We start from the raw sequence: 26,261 nt of genomic DNA, 5'->3' as shown, positions 1-26,261 counted from the left end.
GGTCTGGTAGTTATGGGGACGGGTCTGGTAGCTATGGGTCTGGTAGTTATGGGTCTGGGTGGGGACGGGTCTGGTAGCTATGGGTCTGGTAGTTATGGCGACGGGTCTGGTAGTTATGGGGACGGGTCTGGTAGCTATGGGTCTGGTAGTTATGGCGACGGGTCTGGTAGTTATGGGGACGGGTCTGGTAGCTATGGGTCTGGTAGTTATGGGGACGGGTCTGGTAGTTAAAGGGATGGGTCTACTCAAATCAAAAAGAGTATTGGTCGCGTACAGAGATTTGCAGATGTTATCGCAGGTGTATATATATATATATATATATATATATATACACACACACACATTGCTCAAAAAAATAAAGGGAACACTAAAATAACACATCCTAGATCTGAATGAATTAAATATTCTTATTAAATACTTTTTTCTTTACATAGTTGAATGTGCTGACAACAAAATCACACAAAAATTATCAATGGAAATCAAATTTATCAACCCATGGAGGTCTGGATTTGGAGTCACACTCAAAATTAAAGTGGAAAACCACACTACAGGCTGATCCAACTTTGATGTAATGTCCTTAAAACAAGTCAAAATGAGGCTCAGTAGTGTGTGTGGCCTCCACGTGCCTGCATGACCTCCCTACAACGCCTGGGCATGCTCCTGATGAGGTGGCGGATGGTCTCCTGAGGGATCTCCTCCCAGACCTGGACTAAAGCATCCGCCAACTCCTGGACAGTCTGTGGTGCAACAGATGGAGTGAGACATGATGTCCCAGATGTGCTCAATTGGATTCAGGTCTGGGGAACGGGCGGGCCAGTCCATAGCATCAATGCCTTCCTCTTGCAGGAACTGCTGACACACTCCAGCCACATTGTCTTGCATTAGGAGGAACACAGGGCCAACCGCACCAGCATATGGTCTCACAAGGGGTCTGAGGATCTCATCTCGGTACCTAATGGCAGTCAGGCTACATCTGGCGAGCACATGGAGGGCTGTACGCCCCCCCCCCAAAGAAATGCCACCCCACACCATGACTGACCCACCGCCAAACCGGTCATGCTGGAGGATGTTGCAGGCAGCAGAACGTTCTCCACGGCGTCTCCAGACTCTGTCACGTCTGTCACATGCTCAGTGTGAACCTGCTTTCATCTGTGAAGAGCACAGGGCGCCAGTGGCGAATTTGCCAATCTTGGTGTTCTCTGGCAAATGCCAAATGTCCTGCACGGTGTTGGGCTGTAAGCACAACCCCCACCTGTGGACGTCGGGCCCTCATACCACCCTCATGGAGTCTGTTTCTGACCGTTTGAGCAGACACATGCACATTTGTGGCCTGTTGGAGGTCATTTTGCAGGGCTCTGGCAGTGCTCCTCCTTGCACAAAGGCGGAGGTAGCGGTCCTGCTGCTGGGTTGTTGCCCTCCTACGGCCTCCTCCACGTCTCCCGATGTACTGGCCTGTCTCCTGGTAGCGCCTCCATGCTCTGGACACTACGCTGACAGACACAGCAAACCTTCTTGCCACAGCTCGCATTGATGTGCCATCCTGGATGAGCTGCACTACTTGAGCCACTTGTGTGGGTTTTAGACTCCGTTTCATGCTACCACTAGAGTGAAAGCACCGCCAGCATTCAAAAGTGACCAAAATATCAGCCAGGAAGCATAGGAACTGAGAAGTGGTATGTGGTCTCCACCTGCAGAATCACTCCTTTATTGGGGGTGTCTTGCTAAATGCCTATAATTTCCACCTGTTGTCTATTCCATTTGCACAACAGCATTTGAAATTTTATTGTCAATCAGTGTTGCTTTCTAAGTGGACAGTTTGATTTCACAGAAGTGTGATTGACTTGGAGTTACATTGTGTTGTTTAAGTGTTCCCTTTATTTTTTTCAGCAGTGTATATATGAAGTGGGTAAATCAGTATGTAAAGATGAAAGTGTTTAATGACTATAGTGTTCAATGACTATATACAGCATAGCGTAAAGCAGTCTCTAAGGTAAAGGGTAGAGTACCGGCTGTTAGCTGGCTAGTGACAGTGTCTAAGATTCATGCCAGGGTACTGGACGGAGGCCGGCTAGTGGTGACTATTTAACAGTCTGATGGCCTGGAGATAGAAGCTGTTTTTCAGTCTCTCGGCCCCAGCTTTGATGCACCTGTACTGTTTCCTCCTCCTAGAGTTTAGCGGGTGAACAGACCGTGGCTTGGGTGGCCTTGATGATCTCCTTGATAATCTCCTTGGCCTTCCTGTGACACTGGGTGCTGTAGATGTCCTGGAAGGCAGGCAGTGTGCCCTGATGATGCGTTGGGCTGACAGCAGCACCCTCTAGAGAACCCTGTGGTTGCAGACAATGAAATAGCTATGGTGATACAGCCCGACAGGATGCTCTCAAGGGTGCATCTGTAGAAGTTTGTGAGGGTCTTAGGGGCCAAGCCGGATTTCTTCAGCCTCCTGAGGTTATAAAGGCGCTGTTGCGCCTTCTTCACTGCACTGAATGTGTGAAGGGACCACTTCAGGTGCTCTCTCTAGTCTCTTCTGTAGTCCACGATCAACTCCTTCGTTTTGTTGACGTTGAGGGTCGAGGTTATTTCCTGGCACCACTCCGCCAGGGCTCTCACCTCCTCCCTCTAGGCTGATGATTGAGTTGGAGACGTGCATGGCCACGCAGTCATGGGTGATCAGGGAGTACAGGAGGGGGCTGAGCATGAACCCCTGTGGGGCCCCTGGGTTGAGGATCAATGTGAGAGGTGTTGTTGCCTAACTTCACCACTTGGGGTCAGCCCATAAGGAAGTCCAGGACCCAGTTCAACATGGAGGAGTTCAGAACCAGGGCCCTGAGCTTAGTCATGAGCTTGGAGGGCACTATGGTGTTGAAGGCTGAGCTGTATTCAACAAACAGAATTTTACATTCTTACATTGGGGTAATATGTGAATTGTAGTGGGTCTAGGGTGACATGAACCTTAACTAGCCTCTAAAAGCACTTCATGATGACAGAGGTGAGTGCTATGGGGCGTTAGTCCTTTAGTTGAGTTACCTTCACTTTCTTGGGTACAGGAACAATGGTGGACATCTTGAAGCAAGTGGGGACAATGGACTGGGACATGGATAGAATGAATATGTCCATAAACACTCCAGCCAGCTGGTGTTCCCATGTACACAGCTTGGCAGCTCGAGCCGCCAGTATCTATAATACGTGAATGTCTAAGGTCTAAGGTCCACATACAGTACGTCTCTTGTCTGAGCCGTTGAATTGATTCACCCGTAACACACAATTTCCCCACCATCGCCACCTCAACACATACACCCCCCCATGGAATAATGTTATCAAAGGGAAGCATGAAGCAGAATGTGGGAGGGGGGCTGAGAGAGAGGAGAGGCCAGGGTTGGGCTACGGCAGAGCGGAAATAATCAGCATTAACAGCGTTTTATATCACATCTGAAAGGTCTGATCTACCGCCGTTTACTTTAATTCCTGTGGATTATAATTCATCATGGCGGCGCTCTCAAAGACATGCAAATTCATGCAAATTCTGGATGCTAGCACCTTGCCTTCCCATTTTGCTGTGCACAACCTCTCTTTGGGCTAGGTGAAATAGAGAGGATGAAGAGCAAGAGAGGGATGGAAGGAGAAACATGATGAGGAGAAGAGAGAGGGATGGAAGAAGAGACAGGACTAGGAGGAGAGGGATGGAAGAAGAGACAGGACTAGAAGAAGAGAGAGGGATGGAAGAAGAAACATGATGAGGAGAAGAGAGAGGGATGGAAGAAGAGACAGGACTAGGAGGAGAGGGATGGAAGAAGAGACAGGACTAGAAGAAGAGAGAGGGATGGAAGAAGAGACCAGATTAGGAGAAGTGAGAGGGATGGAAGAAGAAACAGGACTAGAGACAGGACTAGGAGAAGAGGGAGATGAATGAGAAGGAAAATGGAGAAGGGGAGGTCGAGCGAGAGATGGGAAGATGGAGAGGCAGAGAGAAGGTGAGCATAGGAGAGATGGATGGAGAGAGAGGGAGGGAGAGAGAGGGAGGGAGAGCAAATGGAAAGAGGGAGTGAGAGAGACATTAAAAGGGATGGGAGGAATGAGTGAGCGCTCAGTGTGCGGGTGGGGGTGTGCCAGGGGTGGCAGAGTGGCACTCTAGCCCGACAGAGTAGGGGGGGGTAGTGGCAGGGCTCTCCCTAAAGATGGCCTCCCATGCCAGCATGCCTGAGGGGCGAAGGCTTGAGAGAGAGCGGAGACAGGAGGGGAGAGAGGAGGGGAAGGCATATTCTCCATCACCCTGCCACACACACCACATGGTTTAAGGCTCTGAGGCAATGACCGGCGGAGGAGGTGTGTGTATGTGTGTCTGAGTGTGTGTGTGATAGCCTGACACACACACACACTAAGGGGGAGGACCAGCCGTCGGCCCTGCCAAAGCTGTTGGAGTTAGTGAGTTCTACAGGGAGTTTCTGACTCATTTCAGGATATGAAAGGAGAGAGTTCAGCAGTTCATACAGACTGCCTCCTGTCTGCATTCACCTGCTCTTCAGCCTGACACACTCTCACACTCTCCACCCGACAGTAGAGTAGCTTGGGAGGGTGATGTACCATCTCCACCCGATAACATCTCCTAACCTTAACAGGATAATGGAGGACGGAAGACAGGGTGGTGCGGCAGGTGCCGCTTCTCATTCGAATGCAGTTATTTTATCTAAAACATCAGGTGTAATCCGACCCCAGCCAAGTAACTCATGCAAAGAGTTAAAGCGCAATTATGTGTTTTATCTCCAGTACTTTGCCATGATTGTCAGTTATGTAGCTGCTCTACTGATAATCTCAGTGCGTCCTTGCTGGGATGACACAAATCTACTGCCAGAGAATATCAACACCAAACACATTGGTTCACGTTCCACGGGAGCGGACAGTACACAGCATACCATAATGCTCTGAATAATGACCACGTTACCTCGCTCCCTATTCCACTGAACCGCTTAGGCGTAACAAACAAGTCCAACATTTATCAGAAACTGTTAAACTACCTGTTCACTACCCTCCTGCGGGGATGTGCAACTCAACCCTGGGCCCAACATCACCGAGCCAGCGATACTCACCGGAGTGGAAAGCGGTGGATGGCCTCGTCCACTGGTCGTCGCCGCTGTGGAGGTGGGTGAGTGCCATGGTCCCATGGTTTCTCTCGACTCACCCAGCTCCAGGATAGATTTGGACTCTTCAAACATACCAGAGTCGCTATATGTGATCCCTGACTCTGCTTCTGGTACGCAAGCTATTTTAATTAGTTCCCCGCATCCAGTGCAGGCGGGAGGGATTGGTAATTGCGCTACCGAACTGCCCCTAATCAAAACTAAACAAAGCGCCCTAAACCCAGCCGTCAGAAAACACAGAACATTTAACTTTTTTCAATGTGTCAATCACTCTCGGGTCATCTGGGACCCACGAGCTAAGCCCAAGGGACTACTAGGGGGGCACTTGAACATTCCTAGTGTCATTCCAAAAAGTGATCAAATTCAACATCTACTCACAGACTCCAACCTTGACTTCTGCCTCTCAGAGACATGGCTCCATAAAACCTCTCCATATGCTGCTTTGATTGTGCCTGGCTACAATGTTTTCAGGAGAGACAGGACTGAAGGAAGAGGAGGGGGTGTGATGATTTACATTAAAGAACATATCTGATGTAAACAAATTGAGTGGTCATGTGATAATGAACTAGAATGTATTGGCCTGAACGTTACACTGTCTCCCCAAATGTCAAATTCCCTTATTGGAATGTATAGGCCACCTTCCACCCCAAGTGTGTTTTTTGATCAGTTTAATAACATGCTTAGGGAATGTGATTTTGGGAAAGAGGTCATCTTAATGTGATGACAAGTCTTGTAGGAAAACCCTCAAACGGATCACTAATACCTTTGACCTTACACAGCTAGTTAAAGGGCCCACCAGGGTGACTTGTTGTTCTAAAACACAGACTGATTTGGTGTTCAGTAATAAACCGTAGAGAGTGACTAAATAATTCAATATGGTTACTGGGCCGTCTGATCATAATCTGACACATAGCCAGAAAGCTGTCTAAGAGCAGGTTTAACCTCTCTACCGTTAGAAAGCCGGATCAACTAAGAATACCTAAGAGTGAATTAAACTATTTTGAAAACGCAATTAAGGGAATTAACTGGAATGATCTCTTGTCCTATACAGACGTGAAAGCTGATAGTCAGGTTTTTCTATCCACAATCCAGACAATAAATGGTTTCCTAAAGAAAATCAAATCCAAACCTGGCCAAAAGAGCACTCTTCCTTGTCTAAATGGAGAAATCTGGAAACTGATGAAAGAACGAGATTATGCTCTAAAAATAGCCCTAAGATCCAAATTAGAGCATGACAGACGTAGGTTTACCATGTTGAGAAATAAGGTGATGAAAGAAATCAGACAGGCCAAGGCAAACTTTTCTATTAACATATTTGGTGAAGCAAAGGGAAATTCTAAATTTCTAAATTCTAAAAAAGTTAACAGGGAAATACCATAGTAACATTGCAAAAAGACTAGAAATCATGGTGAATAAAAATCTAACACAGGATGCAGCCAAAATAGCAATAGCCTTCAATTCCTACCCCTCCCCTGGTTTCTTGGGCTCAGTGCAAGTGAATGACGCTCAATCTGTCTTCATCATAAGGGAGGTTTCTGAGTCAAAGGTGAACAAGGTGATTAGCTCACTAAAGAATTCTAAAGCCAAGGATGTGTTTGGGCTGGACTCTACCTTTCTTAACTACAAAGAGTCACTCATTGGCCCATTACTAAGGTCACCAACACATATATTGGTCAGGGGGTGTTTCCAAAGGTATGGAAGTCAGCCATAATAACGGCCATCTTTAAATCGGGTGACCCTGCTCACGTGAGTAACTACAGGCCCATTAGTATTCTACCTGTGGTGTCGAAGGTTGTTGAAGTGCGTGTAGCAGAATAACTGATTGCCCACCTCAACAACAGCCCCTTCACATTACACTCCATGCAGTTTGGCTTCAGAGCGAAACACTCCACAGAAACAACCAAATTCTATCTTCAGGAAAATGTGAAGTCCAAGATGGACAAAGGGGGCATTGTTGGGACTGTGTTTCTGGGCCTAAGTAAGGCTTTTGATACTGTTAACCATGAGGTTCTCATCACAAAATTGTCCAAGTTCAACTTTTCCCCTGATGCCTTGAGATGGAAGAAATCATACCTCGAAGGCAGAACTCTGTCGCCCACTCTTAGCTATGATGTGGGTGTGCCCCAAGGGTCAATACTGGGGCCCCTCCTGTTCAGCCTGTACATTAATGATCTGCCTTCTGTCTGTACTGGGTCTGAAGTTCAAATGTATGCAGATGATACAGTGATATATGTGCATGCAAAGAGCAAACAACAAGCTGCACAATAACTCACTACTGTAATGGTCCAAGTTACGAAGTGGCAAAGTGACTCATGTTTGCAACTCAATGTGAAAAAAACTGTCTGCATGTTCTTCACAAAGAAGGCAACAGATGCTACAGGTGTCTATGTATCAGGGGAGAAGCTACAGGTGGTATCTGATTTTAAGTACCTTGGCATCATACTTGATTTCAACCTCTCTTTTAAAAAGCAGGTGAAAAAGGTAATTCAAATAACCAAATTCAGCCTAGCTCATTTCCGTTTTATACTAAATTGTTTGACTACAGAGGTAGCAAAACTGTACTTCAAATCTATGATACTCCCCCACTAAACATACTGCTTGACTAGTTGGGGCCAAGCTTGCTGTACAACATTAAAACCCATTCAGTCTGTCTACAAACAGGCTCTCAAAGTGCTTGATAGGAAGCCCAATAGCCATAATCACTGTTACATCCTCAGAAAGCATGAGCTTTCTGGGAAAATCTTGTGCAATTTTCCGACGCATGTCTTGTATTCAAGATCCTAAATGGACAGGCTCCCCTCCACTCAGTATTTTTGTTAAACAGAAAACCCAAACATATGGCAGTGGTCCACAAGGTCTGACATGAGAGGTGACTGTATAGTTCCCTTAAGGAAAAGCACCTTTAGTAAATTCGCTTTCTCTGTGAGAGCTTCCCATGTCTGGAATACACTGCCATCAGACACACATAACTGCACCACCTATCACACTTTCACAAAAAAACATGAAGACATGGCTAATGGTCAATGAGATATGTGAACATAATCCCTAGCTGTGTATTGCTGCTTTCCATGTTGTCTGTTGTCTGTAGCTTGTGAGGTGTGGAAACACTGTTGCTTTTATGAAATTTGTCTTGCTGCTTTTTGTCCTATGTTGCTATGTCTGCGTGCTGTGTCTTGCTTGTCCTATGTTGCTCTGTCTGCGTGCTGTGTCTTGCTTGTCCTATGTTGCTCTGTCTGCATGCTGCGTCTTGCTTGTCCTATGTTGCTCTGTCTGCGTGCTGTGTCTTGCTTGTCCTATGTTGCTCTGTCTGCATGCTGCGTCTTGCTTGTCCTATGTTGCTCTGTCTGCGTGCTGTGTCTTGCTTGTCCTATGTTGCTCTGTTTGCATGCTGTGTCTTGCTTGTCCTATGTTGCTCTGTCTGCATGCGGTGTCTTGCTTGTCCTATGTTGCTCTGTCTGCATGCTGTGTCTTGCTTGTCCTATGTTTCTCTGTCTGCGTGCTGTGTCTTGCTTGTCCTATGTTGCTCTGTCTGCGTGCTGCGTCTTGCGGTTGAAAATGAGCCGGTTGGCTAAAACCAGCACTTTTACTGAAACGTTGATTAATGTGCACTGTCCCTGTAAAAATAAAATAAACTCAAACTCAAGACAGTAGAGTAGCTTGGGAGGGTGATGCACTATCTCCACCCGACAGTAGAGTAGCTTGGGAGGGTGATGCACTATCTCCACCCGACAGTAGAGTAGCTTGGGAGGGTGATACACTATCTCCACCCGACAGTAGAGTAGCTTGGGAGGGTGATCCACTATCTCCACCCGACAGTAGAGTAGCTTGGGAGGGTGATGTACTATCTGGATACACTGTTGAGCTCTACTACAGTACCACCAGTGAGAGGTACAGGAGTGTGTGATCCAGTCTGAATGAATATTATCTCAGTAAGATACTGTGTGTGTGTGTGTGTACACATGATGTGTGACAGGACTGTGTGTGATCCAGTCTGAATGAATATTATCTCAGTAAGATACTGTGTGTGTGTGTACACATGTGTGACAGGAGTGTGTGATCCAGTCTGAATGAATATTATCTCAGTTAGATACTGTGTGTGTGTGTGTGTGTGTGTGTGTGTGTGTGTGTGTGTGTGTGTGTGTGTGTGTGTGTGTGTGTGTGTGTGTGTGTGTGTGTACACATGTGTGACAGGAGTGTGTGATCCAGTCTGGATGAATACCAGCTATGTCCTCGTGGAATACCAATGCCCAGCAATATGTGTTTGTATGTAATAAGCCATAAGCCGATGCTGTGTCATTAATCATTGACAATATGCAGGCCAGTAGCTTTCATTTGATCACACATTAGCCAATGCAATACACCTGAGATGTATTCCAGATCCCTGACTGCACTAAAGCAAACAGACGGCTGTTTTGATGCTATAGTAACCTGATATGCAATAACATACTAACCTCTGATTTGAAATGTAATACCTGTGAATATACATATATGTCTATGTCATGTCATCACTATGTATTGATGTAATATCCATAAAATGGTAATCCTATTTCTATAGTAATATCAACCATCATTTCTATGGATTACTGTGTAGGCCAAATACTAAGCAACAACTAGCCTATGCAATAACGTGTGTGGGCTCTTCAGCTAGGTTAGTCCTCTGTGTTGGGGGGCCTCTAGCTAACTGCCCGTCACGGCTCTGCGCTCTTAAAGTTAGCCACTCTGGCCCTGCAGTGATGCATGCCTGGTTTTACTGCGCCTGACTCAGACCACACTCTCCCTATCTCAGCTCTTTATCTTCCCCTCCACACCTCCTCTGGCTGGCTACTGCCTTCTCTCTCTCTCACTCTATCTCTCCATTTTCTCCTCTCTCTCTATATCTATCCCCCCGCTCTCTCGATTTTCTCCTCTCTCTCTATATCTATCCCCCCCACTCTCGCCATTTTCTCCTCTCTCTCTATATCTATCCCCCTCACTCTCTCCATTTTCTCTTCTCTCTCTATATCTATCCCCCTCACTCTCCATTTTCTCCTCTCTCTCTATATCTATCCCCCTCACTCTCTCCATTTTCTCCTCTCTCTATATCTATCCCCCTCACTCTCCATTTTCTCCTCTCTATTTATCCATCCCCCACTCTCTGTCATTCTCTCCTCTCTCTATCCCTCACTCTCTCCATTATTTTCCCCTCTATCCCTCTCTCTATTTGTCCATCCCCCATTCTCTGTTGTTCTCTCCACTCTCTATCCCCCTCACTCTCTCCATTTTCTCTTCTCTCTCTGTATCTATCCCCCTCACTCTCTCAATTTTCTCCTCTCTCTCTATTTATCCATCCCACATTCTCTGTTGTTCTCTCCTCTCTCTATCCCCCTCACTCTCTCCATTATTTTCCCCTCTCTCTCTATCTATCCCTCTCTATTTATCCATCCCCCATTCTCTGTCGTTCTCTCCTCTCTCTATCGACCTCCCTCTTTTTCTCTCCAACAATAATAGCAGCAGGGAAATACATTTATGATTATACTTATATTGTCTATCTTTATTGCAAGGACAATGCTTAAGTGTGTTGTCCATTTGCTACAGGGCATATCCACAAAACAAACAGAGTTTCCCTTCAAATAAATCTAACAAATCCTGCTCTCCTCTATGAAACAAGACCAGTGCCTGAGAACATCAATTTTTCATCAGGAATACAATGATGTCAGGTGGGAAAAAACTGTGTTTGTTGTTGTAATATCACAAACGGACGTGGGAGTTTCACCACTAAGCATTTCAAAATAAAGGCCATTTGAGGAAATGGAAGCTGAGCTCAGTTAGTGGTCAGTCTTTAGCTGACAGAGGAGCTTTGTTTGCCAGGGGGACTTTAAAGTGATAAGGTAGAAGGCCTTCAGGGTGCTTTCACCTGTCTAGCCCCCCTCCCTTCTTTTAGACTATTAAAACTATACCACTTTAGACTATATCAATGAAAGAGATGCGCCCAGAGCCTTCACATCTCAGTCTGAACAGGCTGCATCGTTTCAGAGGGAGCAGCACAGGGGACAGGGGACCAGCATAAGACAAACAGGCCTGACAGACTGCATGGCTCTATCAGCCTGTTTCAGTGGACAGCAGGGTTCAGACTGCATGGCTCTATTAGCCTGTTTCAGTGGACAGCAGGGTTCAGACTGCATGGCTCTATCAGCCTGTTTCAGTGGACAGCAGGGTTCAGACTGCATGGCTCTATCAGCCTGTTTCAGTGGACAGCAGGGTTCAGACTGCATGGCTCTATTAGCCTGTTTCAGTGGACAGCAGGGTTCAGACTGCATGGCTCTATTAGCCTGTTTCAGTGGACAGCAGGGTTCAGACTGCATGGCTCTATTAGCCTGTTTCAGTGGACAGCAGGGTTCAGACTGCATGGCTCTATCAGCCTGTTTCAGTGGACAGCAGGGTTCAGACTGCATGGCTCTATCAGCCTGTTTCAGTGGACAGCAGGGTTCAGACTGCATGGCTCTATCAGCCTGTTTCAGTGGACAGCAGGGTTCAGACTGCATGGCTCTATCAGCCTGTTTCAGTGGACAGCAGGGTTCAGACTGCATGGCTCTATCAGCCTGTTTCAGTGGACAGCAGGGTTCAGACTGCATGGCTCTATCAGCCTGTTTCAGTGGACAGCTGGATTTAATCACTGACTCTGTTCCAGTGGGTCGTTTCAACACAATACTGTTTACAGTCTCAGTGGCCCAAAGAGGTGAGCTCCCTGGCCACAAATACACACTATACAGTTACTTATTGACTGACGTGGGCTGACTAAGTGTCTTTCAATGGGCTGTAAAACTTTAGTGGTGGTTTAGGGAAACAAGGGTGAGTACGTCTAACATTCTGTGTGGGTGTGCATTCATATGTTTATGAGTGTTTGTGTTCTGACCGGTGAGCCCATTTCTGTGTCTTTGTGTGTGCCAATTTGTACCTAAATGACAGAGTGGAGTAATGTCGGGGCATGTAGGAGCGGTAATTGCGCCAGGAATAAATATTTCAGTTTTGTGCCTTTATCTTTCATTTACAGAGAGGCTTTGAGTCTGCCAGCTGAATTAGCATAATGAGGGAAGGCAAACGAGCTGCACTTCATGACATTACAAAATGGCCGCCGTCAGAGGGGCCTGTCCTGCTGAGCGCTAGACGTACCGAGAGAAGTGGAGAGATGCATCGCTTCAGATCGGTCTTCATTTTGGATTACTAAACACGTCAGCATTTAGCCACATGCTAGCACTTATTCATAACAAAAACACTGACCTGTTAGCATGGTAGCGTGAGGCTAACAGCCTTGTTGAAATAGACTAGACCCGTCACAGCCAGCCAGTCACATACACTGTCACCCAGTATCATGTTTTGGCCCTGACAAAGTCACTATGACCTGAAAACGTCTGGCACATGTCAGCGTAACCTTTTCTCAACTCTAACGCCAATTCATTTGGCCCAATGCTAGCACTGGTACATAAAACACATCTGTTTTGGCCATAGTGCCCTGACAAAGTCATAAAAAAACTGAAAACTTAAGGTAAACATAACTTTCATTTCACTCTTCGAATTCCGCCGAGGCGGCCATTTTCCTACCATTTTCTGCAGGTGCTTCTCTTTCCGCACGTCCACCATGACCATGCCCTCCTTGACCAGGCTGAGGCCCACGTCGTCCTTGGAGTCGGCGAACTGCAGTGTGACATGGGGGCAGGTGACGCCGCTGTGCTCCACGTTGAGGAGACACTGGGTGTTCTGGATGTCCCGCACCAGGCTGTCCACCACGTCAGCACGCGCATCCTCCTAACGGGGGTGGAAGAGGAGGAGAGGGGAGGTCAAGGGGTTAGGTCACCCTGCTGGAGGCTGTTGAACCGGAACAGTTTATCCTGAAATCTTTAGTCCTCTAATAAAAGGGACTCATATTGTGCTCAGAGAGCGAGACAAGGAAGCCAATTAGGAGTATTGAGGAGCAATAAGACACGCCCAGCCATGGCTTTAAAAAACAGGGATCAATTGAATACACCCCAACATCCCCCATTCATCATTGCTCTGTCCCTCTCGCTTGCTCTCCTTCCTCCTTGCCCTGGTCCTGTCTCCATGGCAACCCCGAGCGAGCTGCCCTTGGGGTGTGAATGTGGTGTGTGTCTCTGTGTGTGTATGTGTGGAGAGGGATGCTGAGTGTTCAAGGGGGAAAACTGAGGGGCTTTTGGTTTCTTCTTCTTCCTGTGGTCAGCTTGTCTCACACTCCGCGGGGGAGCTCAGGGCGAGAGAGGTGGTGAGAGAGACGGATGGAGGGAGAAAGAGAGAGGAGGAGAGAGAGCCAAGGGGACAGGGTGGGGATATGCAATATGAATGAGGGCCTTCTGCTGAGTGGGACAGGACACTAACGGGGCCTTCTGCTGAGTGGGACAGGACACTAACGGGGCCTTCTGCTGAGTGGGACAGGACACTGTAACAAGGTTAGTACTAGCATGCGCCTGAAATGGACCAGTGTGTGGATGGTCATAACTATGCATTCAACTATATATGCTAACAGAGGAGAATGTATTATATATGTTAACGTATATACATGTATTAATATGAATATGTGTCTAAGTGAATGACTGACTGACAGTGTGTGTGTGTTTCTGTCTGTGTGGCCACTGGCCAGTTTGAGTCACAGCAGGTGAGTGAGAGACCAGGCAGCACCCTCTCTACTCCAGGTGGCAGGGCAGAGAGGACATCTGGGGAGAAACGCTGTCACCACTAGTAACAGGCCCAGAGAGAGAGGGAGAGAGGGTAGAGGAAAAAAACAGAGCAAGAGAGATTGAGAGGGAGAGGAAGAGAGCAAGAGAGATTGAGAGGGAGAGGGAAAGAGCAAGAGAGATTGAGAGGGAGAGAGAAAGCGAGAGAGAGGGAGAGAGCAAGAGAGAGAGAGCAAGAGATTGAGATGGAGAGAGAAAGCGAGAGAGAGGGAGAGCAAGATAGATTGAGAAGGAGAGATTGAGAGAGTAAGAGAGAGCAGGAGAGATTGAGAGGGAGATTAAGAGAGATTGAGAGGGAGAGAGAGAGCAAGAGAGATTGAGAGAGAGAGAGATCTGACCAGAGATGTAGGAACAGAAGAGAGGAGAGAAATATTAGCTGAGAGAGAGAGAGAGATCTGACCAGAGATGTAGGAACAGAAGAGAGGAGAGAAATATTAGCTGAGAGAGAGAGAGAGATCTGACCAGAGATGTAGGAACAGAAGAGAGGAGAGAAATATTAGCTGAGAGAGAGAGAGATCTGACCAGAGATGTAGGAACAGAAGAGAGGAGAGAAATATTAGCTGAGAGAGAGAGAGAGAGATCTGACCAGAGATGTAGGAACAGAAGAGAGGAGAGAAATGTTAGCTGAGAGAGAGAGAGAGATCTGACCAGAGATGTAGGAACAGAAGAGAGGAGAGAAATATTAGCTGAGAGAGAGAGAGAGAGATCTGACCAGAGATGTAGGAACAGAAGAGAGGAGAGAAATATTAGCTGAGAGAGAGAGAGATCTGACCAGAGATGTAGGAACAGAAGAGAGGAGAGAAATGTTAGCTGAGAGAGAGAGAGAGATCTGACCAGAGATGTAGGAACAGAAGAGAGGAGAGAAATATTAGCTGAGAGAGAGAGAGAGATCTGACCAGAGATGTAGGAACAGAAGAGAGGAGAGAAATATTACCTGAGAGAGAGAGAGAGATCTGACCAGAGATGTAGGAACAGAAGAGAGGAGAGAAATATTAGCTGAGAGAGAGAGAGAGAGATCTGACCAGAGATGTAGGAACAGAAGAGAGGAGAGAAATATTAGCTGAGAGAGAGAGAGAGATCTGACCAGAGATGTAGGAACAGAAGAGAGGAGAGACATATTAGCTGAGAGAGAGAGAGGATATAAAGAAGCGGGTAAGAACAGAAGAGAGGAGAGAAATATTAGCTGAGAGCGAGATCTGACCAGAGATGTAGGAACAGAAGAGAGGAGAGACATATTAGCTGAGAGAGAGAGAGAGATCTGACCAGAGATGTAGGAACAGAAGAGAGGAGAGACATATTAGCTGAGAGAGAGAGAGGACATAAAGAAGAGGGTAAGAACCCCTGAGATAAAGAAAACATTTGCTTTGGCATTGTAAACATATTTTCCCATTCCAATAAAGCCCCTTGAATTGAATAAAGAAAACAGGAACCAAACAAGAGCCAACAGAGGCACAGAGAGACAGAGAGAGAGAAATAAAAGAGCCAGAAAGAGGAAGGTAGATAAAGGGAAATGGTGAAAGAGACAGATCAAATGAAAGAGCGGTAGAAAGACAAAGGTGGAGAGAGATAAGGGGGGAGAGCGAGGTAAAGAGAGGTAGAGAGCTGTGTCAGCTGTAGAGAGTGGTGAGGCTGAGGCCTGGGTGGACAGATGGCCCACATCACCCTGCTGCAGCTTCACACTGACTCAGTGGAGAGGGGACAGCACACACACCTTGAACCCAGACACACACTCGAAAATAAACAAATATACATATTGGGTAAGGACACACACATTACAAACACACGCATGGACAGACACACACACAAAAGGACGTGCACGCATGCACACACACACACAGACACGAACAGAATCACAAAAATAGACATCCTAGGCTAGGACACACACTAAGCTTAGACAGATGTAAAAACACACCGTTTCAGTTCAGAACAAACCATGTGTTTTGATCTTAGCTATGTGATCCCCACTCAGACAAACCATGTGTTTTGATCTTAGCTATGTGATCCCCACTCAGACAAACCATGTGTTTTGATCTTAGCTATGTGGTCCCCACTCAGACAAACCATGTGTTTTGATCTTAGCTATGTGGTCCCCACTCAGACAAACCATGGTTTTGATCTTAGCTATGTGGTCCCCACTCAGACAAACCATGTGTTTTGATCTTAGCTACGTGGTCCCCACTTAGACAAACCGTGTGTTTTGATCTTAGCTATGTGATCTCCACTCAGACAAACCATATGTTTTGATCTTAGCTATGTGGTCCCCACTCAGACAAACCATGTGTTTTGATCTTAGCTATGTGATCCCCACTCAGACAAACCATGTGTTTTGATCTTAGCTTTGTGATCCCCACTCAGACAAACCATGTGTTTTGATCTTAGCTATGTGATCCCCACTCAGATCATTACGGGCTTCTGAGAAATCCAGGGTTTTAACAGAGTTACATCACTGCTATAACACTAAAGCACTTCAGAGTGCTTGACATAGTAAAAACACAGAGTGTTGATTCAGACACACAAGTACAGACATAGAGTGATTAAATACTAGGGCTCTCAAACACACTCTGCCCGGTTATTAGTGTGTGCGTGTGTATATATATATATATATATATATATATATATATATATATATATATATATATATATATATATATAGACTGTACAGTATGTACATACACTGTATATATACACTGCTCATACTTAAGCCATAAGGCCCGAGGGGGTGTGGTATACAGTGGGGCAAAAAAGTATTTAGTCAACCACCAATTGTGCAAGTTCTCCCACTTAAAAAGATCAGAGAGGCCTGTAATTTTCATCATATGTACACTTCAACTATGACAGGCAAAATGAGAAAAGAAAATCCAGAAAATCACATTGTAGGATTTTTAATGAATTTATTTGCAAATTATGGTGGAAAATCAGTATTTGGTCAATAACAAAAGTTTACCTCAATACTTTGTTATATACCCTTTGTTGCCAATGACAGAGGTCAAACGTTTTCTGTAAGTCTTCACAAGGTTTTCACACACTGTTGCTGGTATTTTGGCCCATTCCTCCATGCAGATCTCCTCTAGAGCAGTGATGTTTTGGGGCTGTTGCTGGGCAACACGGACTTTCAACTCCCTCCAAAGATTTTCTATGGGGTTGAGATCTGGAGACTGGCTAGGCCACTCCAGGACCTTGAAATGCTTCTTACGAAGCCACTCCTTCGTTGCCCGGGCGGTGTGTTTGGGATCATTGTCATGCTGAAAGACCCAGCCACGTTTCATCTTCAATGCCCTTGCTGATGGAAGGAGGTTTTCACTCAAAATCTCACGATACATGGCCCCATTCATTCTTTCCTTTACACAGATCAGTCGTCCTGGTCCCTTTGCAGAAAAACAGCCCCAAAGCATGATGTTTCCACCCCCATGCTTCACAGTAGGTATGGTGTTCTTTGGATGCAACTCAGCATTCTTTGTTTTTACCAAAAAGTTATATTTTGGTTTCATCTGACCATATGACATTCTCCCAATCTTCTTCTGGATCATCCAAATGCTCTCTAGCAAACTTCAGATGGGCCTGGACATGTACTGGCTTAAGCAGGGGGACACGTCTGGCACTGCAGGATTTGAGTCCCTGGCGGCGTAGTGTGTTACTGATGGTAGACTTTGTTACTTTGGTCCCAGTTCTCTGCAGGTCATTCATTAGGTCCCCCCGTGTGGTTCTGGGATTTTTGCTCACCGTTCTTGTGATCATTTTGACCCCCCGGGGTGAGATCTTGCGTGGAGCCCCAGATCGAGGTAGATTATCAGTGGTCTTGTATGTCTTCCATTTCCTAATAATTGCTCCCACAGTTGATTTCTTCAAACCAAGCTGATTACCTATATCAGATTCAGTCTTCCCAGCCTGGTGCAGGTCTACAATTTTGTTTCTGGTGTCCTATGACAGCTCTTTGGTCTTGGCCATAGTGGAGTTTGGAGTGTGACTGTTTGAGGTTGTGGACAGGTGTCTTTTATACTGATAACAAGTTCAAACAGGTGCCATTAATACAGGTAACGAGTGGAGGACAGAGGAGCCTCTTAAAGAAGAAGTTATAGGTCTGTGAGAGCCAGAAATATTGCTTGTTTGTAGGTGACCAAATAGTTAATTTCCACCATAATTTTAATAAATAAAATTACAGGCCTCTCTCATCTTTTTAAGTGGGAGAACTTGCACAATTGGTGGCTGACTAAATACTTTTTTGCCCCACTGTATGGCTAATAAAGCACGGCTAAGGGCTGTTCTTAGGCACGACGCAACGCCTGGATACAGAACTTAGCCGTTGTATATTGGCCATATATTACAGACTCTAAGGTGCCTTATTGCTATTATAAACTGGTTACCAGCATAATTAGAGCTGCAAAAATAAATGTTTTGTCATACCGTGGTATACGGTCTGACATAATACGGTTGTCAGCCAAATCAGCATTCAGGGCTCGAACCACCCAGTGTATAAAAAACATTAAGAACACCTGCTCTTTCCATGACATAGACTGACCAGGTGAATCCAGGTGAAAGCTATGATCCCTTATTGATGTCACCTGTTAAATCCACTTCAATCAATGTAGATGACGGGGAGGAGACAGGTTAAAGATGGATTTTAGGCCTCGAGACATGAATTGTGTATGTGTGCCATTCAGAGGGTGAATGGGCAAGACAAAAGATTTAAGTGCCTACGAATACGGTATGGTTGGTGCCAGGCGCACCTATGTTTGTGTCAAGAACTGCAACTCTGCTGTTTTTTTCCACGCTCAACAGTTTCCCGTGTGTAAAAATTATGTTTTACCACACAAAGGACATCAAGCCAACTTGACACAACTTTGGGAAGCATTGGAGTCAACATGGGCCAGCATCCCTGTGGAACGCTTTTGACACCCTGTAGAGTCCATGCCCCCATGAATTGAGTATTTTCTGAGGGCAAAAGGTGGTGCAACTCAATATTAGGAAGGTGTTCCTAATGTTGTGTATACACACACACACACACACACACACACACACACACACAATTAATATATGTATGTATGTGTGTATGTATATGTACAGTGCCTTGCAAAAGTATTCATCCCCCTTGGCATTTTTCCTGTTATGTTGCATTACAACCTGTAATTTAAATAGATTTGTATTTGAATTTCATGTAATGGACATACACAAAATAGTCCAAATTGGTGAAGTGAAATTAAAAAAATGACTTGTTTCAAAACATTATACAAGAAAAAATAAGGAAAAGTGGTGTGTGCATATGTATTCAACCCTTCGCTATGAAGCCCCTAAATAAGATCTGGTGCAACCAATTACCTTCAGAAGGCACATAATTAGTCAAATAAAGTATATATATATACAGGTCTATATATATATATATATATCTATATATATATACACCTGTTCTGAAAGGCCCCAGAGTCTGCAACACCACCAAGCAAGGGGCACCACCAAGCAAGCGGCACCATGAAGACCAAGAAGCTCTCCAAACAGGTCAGGGACAAAGTTGTGGAGAAGTACAAATCAGGGTTAGGTTATAAAAAAATATCTGAAACTTTGAACATCCCACAGAGCACCATTAAATCCATTATTAAGAATATGGGACCACAACAAACCTGCCAAGAGAGGGCCGCCCACCAAAACACATGGACCAGGCAAGGAGGGCATTAATCAGAGAGGCAACAAAGAGACCAACGATAACCCTGAAGGAGCTGCCATCTCTACAGCGGAGATTGGAGTATCTCTCCTTAGGACCACTTTAAGCCGTACACTCCACAGAGCTGGGCTTTACGGAAGAGTGGCCAGAAAAAGGTCATTGCTTAAAGAAGAAAATATGCAAACACGCTTGGTGTTCACCAAAAGGCATGTGGGAGACTCCCCAAACATATGGAAGAAGGTATTCTGGTCAGATGAGACTAAAATGTTGCTTTTTGACCATCAAGGAAAACGCAATTTCTGGCGCAAACCCAACACCTCATCACCCCAAGAACACCATCCCCACAGTGGTGGTGGCAGCATCATGTTGTGGGGATGTTTTTCATCGGCAGGGACTGGGAAACTGGTCAGAACTGAAGGAATGCTGGATGGCACTAAATACAGGGAAATTCTTGAGGGAAACCTGTTTCAGTCTTCCAGAGATTTGAGACTGGGACGGAGGTTCACCTTCTAGCAGGACAATGACCCTAAGCATAGTGCTAAAGCAACACTCGAGTGGTTTAAGGGGAAACATTTAAATGTCTTGGAATGGCCTAGTCAAAGCCCAGACCTCAATCCAATTGAGAGTCTGTGGTATGACTTAAAGATTGCTGTACACCAGCAGAACCCATTCAGCTTGAAGGAGCTGGAGCAGTTTTGCCTTGAAGAATGGGCAAAAATCCCAGTGGCTAGATGTGCAAACTTATAGACACATAAGAGACTTGCAGCTGTAATTTCTGCAAAAGGTGGCTCTACAAAGTATTGCCTTTGGAGGGGGGGGATAGTTATGCACGTTATTTTTTGGGGTCATATTTCTTGTTTGTTTCATAATACAAAATATTTTGCATCTTCAAGTGGTAGGCATGCTGTGTAAATCAAATGATACAAACCTCCCAAAAAATCAAATCAAATTTATTTTTTCAAATCAAATCAAATGTATTTATCTCAAAGTGCTGTACAGATACCCAGCCTAAAACCCCAAACAGCAAGCAATGTAAGTGTAGAAGCACGGTGGCTAGGAAAAACTCCCTTGAAAGGCCAAAACCTAGGAAGAAACCTAGAGAGGAACCAGGCTATGTGGGGTGGCCAGTCCTCTTCTGGCTGTGCCGGTTAGAGATTATAGGAAAAATGCAGAGGGGGGTGAATACTTTCGCAAGCCACTGTATGTATGTGTCTGTGTGTACAAAACTTACGTCTTGTGGGACCTGGATGTAGGCGAAGGTGTACTCAGTGGCTTGTGCAGCCAGGGTCCGAGTGCTGAAGGCTGGGGGAATGACAGCCAGGCGCGTGGATGGCACTATCTCCCTCTGTGGAGGTAGAGAAGTAGAGAGAGGCAGAGAGAGAGAGGCAGAGAGAGAGAGAGAGAGAGAGAGAGAGAGAGAGAGAGAGAGAGAGAGAGAGAGAGAGGCAGAGAGAGAGAGAGAGAGTCAGAGAGAGAGAGAGAGAGGAGAGAGAGAGAGAGAGGAGAGAGAGGCAGAGAGGCAGAGAGAGAGAGAGGCAGAGAGGCAGAGAGAGAGAGAGAGAGAGAGGCAGAGAGAGAGAGAGAGAGGCAGAGAGAGAGAGAGAGAGAGGCAGAGAGAGAGAGAGAGAGGCAGAGAGAGAGAGAGAGAGGCAGAGAGGCAGAGAGAGAGAGAGAGAGGCAGAGAGAGAGAGAGAGAGGCAGAGAGAGAGAGAGAGAGAGGCAGAGAGAGAGAGAGAGAGAGAGAGAGAGGCAGAGAGAGCGAGAGAGCGCGAGGCAGAGAGAGCGAGAGAGCGCGAGGCAGAGAGAGCGCGAGGCAGAGAGAGCGCGAGAGAGAGCGAGAGAGAGCGAGCGAGAGAGAGCAAGAGAGAGCGAGAGAGAGCGAGCGAGAGAGAGCGAGAGAGAGCGAGCGAGAGAGAGCGAGAGAGAGCGAGCGAGAGAGCGAGAGAGAGCGAGAGAGAGCGAGAGAGAGCGAGAGAGAGAGAGAGAGAGAGAGCGAGAGAGAGGCAGAGAGAGAGAGAGAGAGAGGCAGAGAGAGAGGCAGAGAGAGAGGCAGAGAGAGAGGCAGAGAGAGAGAGAGGCAGAGAGAGAGAGAGGTAGAGAGAGCGAGGCAGAGAGAGAGAGAGCGAGAGAGGGCGAGAGAGAGAGCGAGAGAGAGAGTGAGAGAGAGAGTGAGAGAGAGAGCGTGAGAGAGAGAGAGGCAGAGAGAGAGAGAGGCAGAGAGAGAGAGAGGCAGAGAGAGAGAGAGGCAGAGAGTGAGAGAGGCAGAGAGTGAGAGAGGCAGAGAGAGAGCGAGAGAGAGGCAGAGAGAGAGCGAGAGAGAGGCAGAGCGAGAGAGAGGCAGAGAGCGAGAGAGCGAGAGAGAGACAGAGAGACAGAGAGAGCGCGAGAGAGAGCGCGAGAGAGAGCGCGAGAGAGAGCGCGAGAGAGAGCGCAAGAGAGAGAGCGAGAGCGAGAGAGAGCGAGAGGCAGGTTTTAACAGGCCTTTATTGCACCATGCAGAGCTTGATGTGGATGCATCCTCAACAGAATCAAAGAGCGCAACACAGAAACACTTTCACCTCAATTAGAGCTTCTTTCATCCACAAAACAAATACCTCACTTAACTACTACATAGACCATTGCTGTAAGCCCAAATATTCAAAGACTGGGTCTGAAAGAGGAGAGAGATATGGAGGGATATCAACAGAGAGAGAGAGAGATATGGAGAGATATCAACAAAGAGAGAGAGAGAGATATGGAGGGATGTCAACAAAGAGAGAGAGAGATATGGAGAGATATCAACAAAGAGAGAGAAAGAGAGAGAGAGAGAGATATGGAGGGATATCAACAAAGAGAGAGAGAGAGAGAGATATGGAGGGTTATTGAGAAAGAGATGGAGAAAGGGAGAGACAGTTTAACTGAAGTCTCTTAGACCAGGGGTTCTCAAACTGGGTCCTGGGGGCCCCCTGGGAATACGTTGTGGTTTTTGCCCTAGCACTACACAGTTGTTTCAAATGATCCCAGCATGATGATAAGAAGGTTATCTGAATCAGCTGTGTAGTGCTTGGGCAAAAAACTAAATGTGCACCGACTTAGAGGGCTAACTCACGATCCTCTCTCTGCTCAGCAGAGCCCTGATATAATAGCTAGAGATAACCACAAACTTCCTATCTGACGACAACAGCAGTGTCAACACAAACTTCCACAAACCTCCTATCTGATAACAGCAGTGTCAAGACACTTAGGCAGTCAGTCTACTTTTGTCATTTTGCTCCAAAAACCAAGATGACGCAGCCACAAAACAACTGTAGACCAAAAGATTGTAGAACCCCACCTCGATCCATTCCTTTTCATTTAGTTTCAATTGGAATGTTGGTTAAAAGGTGCATGTTCCAGGCACAGAGGGACACAGAGCCCCATGGAAAACTCAGAGGAAGGCTGGGACACAGAGTACCATGGACAACTCAGAGGAAGGCTGGATCACAGAGTACCATGGAAAACTCAGAGGAAGGCTGGGACACAGAGTACCATGGAAAACTCAGAGGAAGGCTGGATCACAGAGTACCATGGAAAACTCAGAGGAAGGCTGGGACACAGAGTACCATGGAAAACTCAGAGGAAGGCGGGGACACAGAGTACCATGGAAAACTCAGAGGAAGGCTGGGACACAGAGTACCATGGACAACTCAGAGGAAGGCTGGATCACAGAGTACCATGGAAAACTCAGAGGAAGGCTGGGACACAGAGTACCATGGAAAACTCAGAGGAAGGCTGGGACACAGAGTACCATGGACAACTCAGAGGAAGGCTGGATCACAGAGTACCATGGAAAATTCAGAGGAAGGCTGGGACACAGAGTACCATGGAAAACTCAGAGGAAGGCTGGGACACAGAGTCCCATGGAAAACTCAGAGGAAGGCTGGGTGGGACACAGACTACCATGGAAAACTCAGAGGAAGGCTGGATCACAGAGTACCATGGAAAACTCAGAGGAAGGCTGGGACAGAGGAAGGCTGGGACAGAGGAAGGCTGGGACACAGAGTATGATGGAAAACTCAGAGGAAGGCTGGGACACAGAGTACCATGGAAAACTCAGAGGAAGGCTGGGACACAGAGTACCATGGAAAACTCAGAGGAAGGCTGGGACACAGAGTACCATGGAAAACTCAGAGGAAGGCTGGGACACAGAGTACCATGGAAAACTCAGAGGAAGGCTGGGACACAGAGTACCATGGAAAACTCAGAGGAAGGCTGGATCACAGAGTACCATGGAAAACTCAGAGGAAGGCTGGGACACAGAGTACCATGGAAAACTCAGAGGAAGGCTGGGACACAGAGTACCATGGAAAACTCAGAGGAAGGCTGGATCACAGAGTACCATGGAAAATTCAGAGGAAGGCTGGGGGACACAGAAGGCTGGGACACAGACCATGGAAAACTCAGAGGAAGGCTGGATCACAGAGTACCATGGAAAACTCAGAGGAAGGCTGGGACACAGAGTACCATGGAAAACTCAGAGGAAGGCTGGGACAGAGGAAGGCTGGGACAGAGGAAGGCTGGGACACAGAGTATGATGGAAAACTCAGAGGAAGGCTGGGACACAGAGTACCATGGAAAACTCAGAGGAAGGCTGGGACACAGAGTACCATGGAAAACTCAGAGGAAGGCTGGGACACAGAGTACCATGGAAAACTCAGAGGAAGGCTGGGACACAGAGTACCATGGACAACTCCGAGGAAGGCTGGATCACAGAGTACCATGGAAAATTCAGAGGAAGGCTGGGACACAGAGTACCATGGAAAACTCAGAGGAAGGCTGGATCACAGAGTACCATGGAAAACTCAGAGGAAGGCTGGGACACAGGAAGGCTAAGAGGAAGGCTGGGACACAGAGTCCCATGGAAAACTCAAAGGAAGGCTGGGTGGGACACAGAGTACCATGGAAAACTCAGAGGAAGGCTGGATCACAGAGTACCATGGAAAACTCAGAGGAAGGCTGGGACAGAGGAAGGCTGGGACAGAGGAAGGCTGGGACACAGAGTATGATGGAAAACTCAGAGGAAGGCTGGGACACAGAGTCCCATGGAAAACTCAGAGGAAGGCTGGGTGGGACACAGAGTACCATGGAAAACTCAGAGGAAGGCTGGATCACAGAGTACCATGGAAAACTCAGAGGAAGGCTGGGACACAGAGTACCATGGAAAACTAAGAGGAAGGCTGGGACACAGAGTCCCATGGAAAACTCAGAGGAAGGCTGGGTGGGACACAGAGTACCATGGAAAACTCAGAGGAAGGCTGGATCACAGAGTACCATGGAAAACTCAGAGGAAGGCTGGGACAGAGGAAGGCTGGGACAGAGGAAGGCTGGGACACAGAGTATGATGGAAAACTCAGAGGAAGGCTGGGACACAGAGTACCATGGAAAACTCAGAGGAAGGCTGGGACACAGAGTACCATGGAAAACTCAGAGGAAGGCTGGGACACAGAGTACCATGGAAAACTCAGAGGAAGGCTGGGACACAGAGTACCATGGAAAACTCAGAGGAAGGCTGGGACACAGAGTATCATGGAAAACTCAGAGGAAGGCTGGGTGGGACACAGAGTACCATGGAAAACTCAGAGGAAGGCTGGGACACAGAGTACCATGGAAAACTCAGAGGAAGGCTGGATCACAGAGTACCATGGAAAACTCAGAGGAAGGCTGGATCACAGAGTACCATGGAAAACTCAGAGGAAGGCTGGGACACAGAGTACCATGGAAAACTCAGAGGAAGGCTGGGACACAGAGTACCATGGAAAACTCAGAGGAAGGCTGGGACACAGAGTACCATGGAAAACTCAGAGGAAGCCTGGGACAGAGGAAGGCTGGGACACAGAGTATGATGGAAAACTCAGAGGAAGGCTGGGACACAGAGTACCATGGAAAACTAAGAGGAAGGCTGGGACAGAGGAAGGAAGGACACAGAGTATGATGGAAAACAGAGGAAGGCTGGGACACAGAGTATGATGGAAAACTCAGAGGAAGGCTGGGACACAGAGTACCATGGAAAACTCAGAGGAAGGCTGGGACACAGAGTACCATGGAAAACTCAGAGGAAGCCTGGGACAGAGGAAGGCTGGGACAGATGAAGGCTGGGACACAGAGTATGATGGAAAACTCAGAGGAAGGCTGGGACACAGAGTACCATGGAAAACTAAGAGGAAGGCTGGGACAGAGGAAGGCTGGGACACAGAGTACAATGGAAAACTCAGAGGAAGGCTGGGACAGAGGGAGGCTGGGACAGAGGGAGAGAGAGAGAGGGGAGAGTACAGTAAGAGAGGGGAGAGTACAGTAAGAGAGAGGAGAGGGAAGACCTTGAGGGAATGACCTCTCTGTTTCTCTTTCTCACCACACACACACACACACACACACACACACACACACACACACACACACAGGATTTAGGTCACAGAATGAGTCGGTAGTAGAAACGTGACTTTGGAGTGAGGTAGGTGGACGTGATGCCCCTTGAGGCAGACACACACACAAACAGTGTGGGCCTGTGTAATTAATATGGGACACCTTTGGAGAGTAGAGGACATGTTTAAGCCTTAATGACCCATGGTTTAATAGGTGAATGTTTGGACTGCCCACACAGAGGAAAGAAGACATAATATTAATGACAGGAAAAATGGGAGATTTATTTAAGTCATATAGTTTTGATAGCACAGTAAATGTGGAAATTATGACCAAATACGATGTGTTCTATGGTTATATGCAAATGACTGGGCA

General features: G+C 46.8%; 1 protein-coding gene across 1 annotated transcript in view; it reads right to left on the bottom strand.

The window, feature by feature from the left end:
* The window catches only part of LOC139378428 (staphylococcal nuclease domain-containing protein 1), a gene marked incomplete at its 5' end in the record, with an annotated part of 274,769 nt that overhangs the window by 15,701 nt on the left and 232,807 nt on the right, over positions 1–26,261 (bottom strand). The window contains 2 exon segments of the mRNA XM_071120595.1: positions 12,714–12,917; positions 20,743–20,856. Coding sequence (XP_070976696.1) covers positions 12,714–12,917; positions 20,743–20,856 — 318 coding nt within the window.

Source organism: Oncorhynchus clarkii, chromosome 21 (assembly GCF_045791955.1).
Source record: "Oncorhynchus clarkii lewisi isolate Uvic-CL-2024 chromosome 21, UVic_Ocla_1.0, whole genome shotgun sequence".
NCBI lineage: Eukaryota > Metazoa > Chordata > Actinopteri > Salmoniformes > Salmonidae > Oncorhynchus > Oncorhynchus clarkii.
The sequence above is the reverse complement of the archived record's forward strand: the minus strand, read 5'-3'. Positions and strand labels throughout refer to the sequence as shown.